An 8,076-nucleotide genomic window follows, 5' to 3' on the forward strand; every position below is an offset into this window, starting at 1 on the left:
TTTAGGGTTAGGTTTAGGGTTAGGTTTGGGGGGGTTAGGGTAAGGTTTTTGCTTTATTTTTACATTTTTCGATCACAGCGCGATGTTTTCGTCGCGCTGTGATGACGTCAAATGCGCGCTTTCGTCGTCCGCGATTTTGTCGTCCGCGGTTTTGTGGTGGAACCGATAAATTACTATTAATATACTATACAACCCCGGGTCCTGTTGGATCATTATTTCAGAGATATTCCCTTCTATAAATAGAGAAACAGAATGATTGGGGAGTAAGGAGGGGCAAAAAAATAGTGGGTGCAGGAGCAACTTCCAACTTCCTCCTGGCTTCACCCCGGAGTTTCCTTGTGAGAATCATTGGAAAGCTTCCTTTCTATTTATAGGAGGCAGGTAAGTAGCTGCTGCTGAGTAGGGGAAGGGGCAAGAAATCAAGACTGGCTGGGAACACAACATTCGCACAATGTTGGAAATGAAAATCATCCCCAGCAACAGCCAGTAGCACTGACGCAGCCACAACTTTCCCAAATTCCATTCCCTAGAAGTCAGGTTTGTGATAGGTCGTGACCCGTCAAAACCGCGCTTGACTAAACTGCGCCCGATTAAACCATGTCGCTGACGTCATCAACAGGGCGACAACAGCCAGCGCAGAGAAAGAAGGGCGCTTTAAATTGCGCTTTGAAAGCAAGCCGATTCAAGGGTTAGGTTTAGGGTTAGGTTTAGGGTTAGGTTAAGGTTTAGGTTTAGGGTTAGGGTTAGGTTAAGGGTTAGGTTTAGGGTTAGGGTTAGGTTAAGGGTTAGGTTTAGGGTTAGGATTAGGTTTAGGGTTAGGTTTAGGGTTAGGTTAAGGGTTAGGTTTAGGGGTTAATTTTAGGTTTAGGGTTTACAGCGTGCTTCTGTCTCCGCGCTGTTGTCGCCCTGTTGATGATGTCAGCGACGCGGTTTAGTCGGGTGTGGTTCAGTCGAGCGCGGTTTTGTGGTGGAACCGTGATAGGTACCTTGGTTCAAAAGTTGTTCCCTTATGACACTCTATTTCCCCCAGTTAAAGATCATATGAGAATTTTAGTAGTATATAGATTCAATTGTCTTGTGAACAAAACATAGCAATATCCATTTACATCTTGTATCCGCTCTTTAGCTCTCTTTTCAATTCTGAGTGGATAATTGCTACGTATCTATAGTACAATCGGATTTTTTGATCCAAACCAAAGAGTCAATTAATGTTTCAGGAACCTCAAATATATGGCCAGTAACCCACTTCCCAATTCACACTGGAAAGTTACCGGATCAGGGAAGGCTGACATAGGCAAAATGTTTCTATGCTATAGGATCTGAACACAAATATAGGAACTACCTCATATAACACTAAATTATTTATCCATTTATTTTTGCCTATTTTGATTCATGCGAGCTTCAGCAATTTCTCTTTCTAGTTTTCTTTTAATGGAGATGTTAAGAACTCAATGTAGGAGTACTGTAGATTAAATTATGTTCTTCCTTTGCATATTTTACAAAGCAAGGCCACAAGCAACTTTTAATCAGCAGCTGTGGCAGGTAAGAAATGAGAAAGAAAACTGAAAGAATCATTTGCTTGTCTGTGACTAAACTGGTGAATTAATACAGCTGGCATTCAGTTCTTGGTTCACTTCATCATGAGACCTGCATTCATCTTTGGTTGATAAACACCTATCTGTTCAAGGAATTTAATAAACACGATTCAGTTTCTTCCTGTCTTGAATATGTCCAGGATCTGCCTGGTATTGCGTTTTGGGTATCAAGCACATAGCCAGTAACATAAACTAATATTCAGGAACTTAAATTGATACTAGATAGAAATGTACTGCCAAACCAGATATTCTTATGGTTCTGTACTCCATTTTTACCATTCCCATCTTATCAAGTAACATCACAAGTGTATATGTGTATGTGTGTGTTTCATATTTCTAAACCACCCATCTCCCTCCTGAGTTGGAATAAAAATAATGGGCACATGACGTAGATTGTTCCCGATAGGCTCTTTCCTCCCATTGACATTAAATGGGAAGCTGACATCTTTACAACTTTTCTCTGATTCCATTGGCATTCCAGGAGGTTAAAAAGAGAATAGCAGTTGCCCAGTGCTGTATTTGAATGTATATCCAGAAAAATATCAAAGATAAGTTGTGACAAAGAACATCATGTGAGACAGGGAGATAGTTGAGAACCTCACTTTGTTTGACTAAGAGAGCATTTTGTGAGTTACCACACTTATTTCAACAGCCACTTTTGATATCTCTGTACTCTCAACATTTCATAAGTGCCCAGGGGCCTAACAAGATCATTTTATTTCCTAAAGAACTCCATTCTGGAATTAGAATTTGTACTTTTATTGTGGACATTCTCTCTGTGCCCACATTTTTTGTGTCATTTTATTTTAGTTACATTTATGATTAGCCAATTGATTAGCCAGCCAATTTTTACTTTTAAAGCTTGGAGCATAGCTGCCATTTGCCCAAAGTATAGTCATCTTTGAATCAATATGATCATTTCAGCCATTCTTAGCTCTTCAAAAAAATTGCATTTCCCTTTTTCTGGAGGATGGATGGAAATAAATTTCTCCTCTGTCAATCCTTCCCTCATTATAATTTTAGTGCACATTTTAAATCCTCAAATTGAGTTTTGGAAAGTCCCATCTCTACCCCATATTATACAGTATATTATTTCTGTTTCTGGGCTGCCAAAGGAAATAAGCCAATATGACTTCTGGCTAGATGAGAAACCATTTTGAGCTGTACCTCAGAGCCTCACAGTGATGGAAGTTATAATCTTTGGAAAATATTACACCATTCTTCATTTGCTGAGTGTGCCACTGGATTAGACTAGATGGCCACTCCATTCAGCATCTTACTTCAAACATGGCTTGACATTTGTTCTAGAAAGCACCCAAACAGAATGTGTATGTAATATAACATGCTAGTTCCATTTAGATCTAACCTCTTTTAAAACCATTTTATATCTTGGAATAGCCCATAAATTTCCTATTTACTGTGAGAACAACTATTTCTTCTTTGTCTGTTCTAACTCCACTACATTTAGAGTGAAATTTTGCTTCTACTGGTTAACCAAAAAGTAATCATTTTTTTTTATCCTTTTCCATTATATCATTGATGTGTGTGTGTGTGTGTGTATGTATGTATGTGTGTGTGTGTATATATATACATATATACACATATATACACATATATACACATATATACACATATATACACATATATACACATATATACACATATATACACATATATACACATATATATACACATATATATACACATATATATATACATATATACATATATACATATATACATATATACATATATACATATATACATATATACATATATACATATATACATATATACATATATACATATATACATATATACATATATACATATATACATATATACATATATACATATATACATATATACATATATACATATATACATATATACATATATATATATATATATATATATATATATATATATATATATATATATATATATATATATAAATTAGATTTTTTTACAACCCCTGGTAAGCCCCAATTATGGGAGGAAGGTCACACTTCCACTCTCTGTCTTCGGCTCGTCACAAGAGACCATCCAGACAGAAACCCAATATTTTTTTTACTGTTGCCTTTTTGCTATATTTGTTATATTTATGCTGATAAATAAATAAAGGGAGACTAGTATAGATCTATTTCAAGCTATTTAGCTCTCATCAGCTAGCCCAGGTTCAAATCCCAGTAAGGGTATGGCTAGCTGATGAGAGCTAAATAGCTTGAAATAGATCTATACTAGTCTCCCTTTATTTATTTATCAGCATAAATATAACATATATATAAATATATATATATATATAAATATATATATATAAATATATATATATATAAATATATATAAATATTAGATTTTTACAACCCCTGGTAAGCCCCAATTATGGGAGGAAGCCAACCGCCTCCATCATCTGTCAATCGGCTTGTCACAAGAGTCCATCACGACAGAAACCCAATATTTTTACTGTTGCCTTTGTTATATTTGTGGTTTTTTTATCAGCACAAATTAAAAAAAAACCACACACACACACACACACAGACATATATATATATATATATATATATATATATATATATATATATATATATATATATATATATATATATATATATATATATATATATATATATATACACACACACATATATATACACACACACACATATACACACACACACATATATACACACACACACACATATACACATACATACATACATACATACACACACACACACACACACACACACACACACACATTGAACTGTACTTCTGCTTAACTCTCTTCAGCCAGGGCTTTTCTCATTTGAAACACTTGCGTAACTCAATACTGCTATTATTTCATTTTACCCATAGATATTTTACTTTGAGGAAGAAACAAGAAAAGCCACAATCTTGAGGTATGAGAATCGGTAAGAGAAATAAATGGGTCATCTTCTATGGCAGCCACTGAGAGACGGTCGTTTTGGTTCCAATGGCAAAGAAATGTGTTTAACAAATAAACCAACTGAAGGGATTTAAAAAAAAGTCCTGGCCAAAAAAAGCAACACAGCATTTGAGAGGGGGAATCTATCTAAAGGGATCCAGTGGTTCGGGGCAAATGGGGAATCTATCTAAATCAGTGTTTTTCAACCACTGTGCCGCGGCACACTAGTGTGCCGTGACATAGTGTAAGGTGTGCTGTGGGAAAAACACTTTATATATAGTCAATATAGGCACAGAGTTAAACTTTTTAAACATTTTCTAATGGTGGTGTGCCTCGTGATTTTTTTCATGAAAAAAGTGTGCCTTTGCACAAAAAAGGTTGAAAAACACTGATCTAAATGGATCCAGTGGTTCGGGGCAAATGGGGAATCTATCTAAATGGATCCAGTGGTTCGGGGCAAATGGGGAATCTATCTAAAGGGATCCAGTGGTTTCGGGGCAAATGATTTAGTGGCGTCCATTCAGATAGATGCCTTACGCCAGAGATCCCCCCACTCGAACCAAGCACGTCCATATAGCCCAACAGGGTGGGCACAAACCTAGATTTAAAGACAGGTGGGGGGGGGGCGGGGGTACCTGGGAGCGATATAAGCCGAGCCCAGGAATTTACCTGTGCTTAAAAAAGGGGGGAGACGGGGTAGAAGAGGCCAAGCCCATATTCTGCCTACACTTCCCATAGGCGCTTTGCCCTTCCGCTTTACCCAAGGGACCCTTTCCCCCCCCCCTCCCCTGGCTGGACACCTAGCCCCTCTCTCTCCCGCCCACTTACCGAAACGCTCCCACTCGGCCCGGTCCAGCGCGTCCATGATCTCGTAGAACTTGCACATGACCGCGGGAGGCAAATCGTAAAGGAGCCGGTTCGATCCGCAACCGGCCATAACCCGCTGGTCTTCGCTATGACTACCGCCCTCCACTGCCCACGCCAGGCCATAGGAGAGGCTGGGCAAGGGGGAGGGGGGGGGAAAGAAAGAAAGAAAAGGGGGTGGGGGGAGGTGAGAAAAGAAAAAAGGGGCTACTTCCCCTTTAAATAGCGCTCAGGATGAGGAAGAAAAAGGTCGTTTCGGCAGGCTCCCGCTCATCCTCCTGCGCATGCGCCGACGGCAACGTGCGTCTTCACTCCGGGCGCGTCGCCGTCGTACGCAGAGCAGCCATCTTGGACGTGGCGGGCGTCTTTTGGACGTCCCGGTTTGGGAAGCCTTCTCTTTATGCGCGCGCTCCCTCCCTCCATTGGTATCACCTGCTCCTTCAGACCGGGACGTTTAAGGGTTTTTACTTACGGTGAAGTCTTCGCTGTCGGGGCTTTCGACGGCAGGGTCAAGGATGTCAAGCCGCCACACACACAAACACACACACCGCCCCATGGCTGGGCTATCACACACTTGGGGACGCCGCGGAGCGACGCTGTGTGTAAGGTCGCTCAGACGTTGCAGGTCCTTCCTAGAGGTGAGGCTGATACGAGTCGCAGCGTTGCAAGGCGACGAGTAGCGTCTGCCTTTGATTGGCGTGAACTCCGTTCGACTTAGCGCAGTGTTTCTCAACCTTGGCAACTTGAAGATGTCCGGACTTCAACTCCCAGAATTCCCCAGCCAGCGAATGCTGGCTGGGGAATTCTGGGAGTTGAAGTCCGGACATCTTCAAGTTGCCAAGGTTGAGAAACACTGACTTAGCGTGCCCTTTTGCCCGCTGAATACGGGTAGCATGGAGTTAACGCCAAACAACGCCTTTTTATCTTTTGCTTTCTGCTGCTGCAGAGCCCCTGGGCCTGGGAACGTACCCAAATGGACAGCAGAAAAAAAGTGAAAAATAGAGGCTTGATAAAGGCAGCCAAATCAGAGAGTTTTGTCAAGATGGCAATTAAAATTAATTTTTTCACATGCCTGATGAAGCCCAGATAACGCAATGTCACTCAAGGAACTTCTGTGATCCCATTCATTCAAAGATATGAAAGCACTTTTTTCTGTCCTTTATTTATGCTCACTTGATTGCAAGTTCCAGATTTGAGTCCAGACGGAAGGATTCCATATTTTTAGGAAATCTGCTTTACTTCCTAAATTGTTACTTAGATGCCCCCGTGCCATTCAGTGGAGCAGAATAGTTCTGCACAGTAGAACTTCATAATGGGAAGAAAATTTCAGGAAACATACATACCCATAAGCATCAATGAACTCAATTGGTCTTTGGAACAAATGTGCATTGATTTTTTTTTTGTTTTAATTTATTTTGATAGAAAACACAATTTTCTTTTGTTCACTCCGATATAAATTATTCCTGCCCGAATCATGGCAGGCCCAATATTAGGATTACCATATCTGCCTTAAATGAATCTGATGAGATTTTTTTCCCTACAATTCCTTATAGTAGCCCCATTTAAGCAATTAGGCAGAAGCTGCTAGTTTAGGTAATAAATTCTGATTGTTATTCATGGTTGTCCACTATTTGAAGAAAAAGATGCCATTTGGATGTTCCCTGATAAATAGATTGTAAAAACTCATTTGTTGTGATCCTGTAATCCCTTAATTTGAGAGAGTTGGAGCGACTGAATGGACCCAGTAGATATTTTTTCTTTGCGCCCTAGTAAAGAAACATCTCTAACTACCTAGGATTGAACCCTCAACCTTCCAAGTTTTTTCAGCACTAAGCCTCCACACTGCTGCATAAATAAGATGTTAACAATGCATACTTATTTTAGTACAAATGCAGATATCCTTCGACTTACAACCACAATTGAGCCCAAAATGTATGTTGCTAAGTGAAACATTTAAGTGATTTTTTTTGCCTCATTTTACAACCTTTCTTGCCATAGTTAAGTGAATCGCTGCGGTTGTTACATTAGTAACACAGGGTTGTTAAGTGAATCTGGTTTGCCCATGGTCTTTGCTTGTCAGATCGCAAAAGGTGATCCCATAACTTGAGACCAGTGCAACCATCATAAATATGAGTCAGTGGTCAAGCATCTGGCCATGAGGATGCTGCAACGGTCGTTAAATGTGAAAAATGATCCTAAGTCACTTTTTTTGAGGGGGGGGGGGTTCAAGGAGACGTTTATTGGCAGCCAGGTTCAGAAAACTAGTCAATGACTAGTATTGCAAGTTCTGAACAACTTTTATCATCGAAGCACGCATTCTTTTTTTTTTTATTGAGAATTTTGGGAAAAAAAACTTTTACAAATATTTACTTCCCTCCCCCCCTCCCCCCAACCTCCCCCCCCACTTCCCAGAACCAATATAGGGTATAAATCTTTAACAAAAACATTCTAAAATAAACTTTTTTTAAAAAGGTTAATGTCATATTTCATTTGAGCTTTAACTCCTCCTTGCTAGGCTAACTCTAAATAGATTATATCATTCCTTGTCACTTTTTTTCTGTGCCATTGTAACTTCGAACAGCCCGTAAATGAACTATTGTAAGTTAAGGACTATCTGTACAGATTCTGTGGAAAAGATAATTATTATTAGGTTTGTACAGTACTTCTAAATCCAGCTTGGTAATTCCTGCC

At 39.5% G+C, this 8,076-nt stretch overlaps 1 protein-coding gene across 2 annotated transcripts in view; it reads right to left on the reverse strand.

Annotated features, from left to right (window-relative positions):
- IRAK1 (interleukin 1 receptor associated kinase 1) overlaps positions 1–6,108 on the reverse strand; it is a 42,486-nt gene extending 36,378 nt beyond the window's left edge. Inside the window, exons 1-2 of one of the 2 annotated variants that reach the window (XM_087710902.1) lie at positions 5,858–6,108; positions 5,350–5,519 (exon numbers count right to left, since the gene is read on the reverse strand). In XM_087710902.1, the coding sequence (XP_087567028.1) occupies positions 5,350–5,458 (109 nt within the window). In that variant the 5' untranslated portion in view covers positions 5,459–5,519; positions 5,858–6,108. The remainder of the gene's footprint in view (positions 1–5,349; positions 5,520–5,857) is intronic. The other variant, XM_087710901.1, reaches the window with a different exon arrangement.
- Between the last annotated feature and the right edge of the window lie 1,968 nt (positions 6,109–8,076).

The sequence above is a fragment of the Thamnophis sirtalis genome, unplaced genomic scaffold, assembly GCF_051295495.1.
Source record: "Thamnophis sirtalis isolate CommonGarterSnake01/CBP01778 unplaced genomic scaffold, rThaSir2_p1.2 scaffold_3, whole genome shotgun sequence".
NCBI classification, from domain to species: Eukaryota; Metazoa; Chordata; class Lepidosauria; order Squamata; family Natricidae; genus Thamnophis; species Thamnophis sirtalis.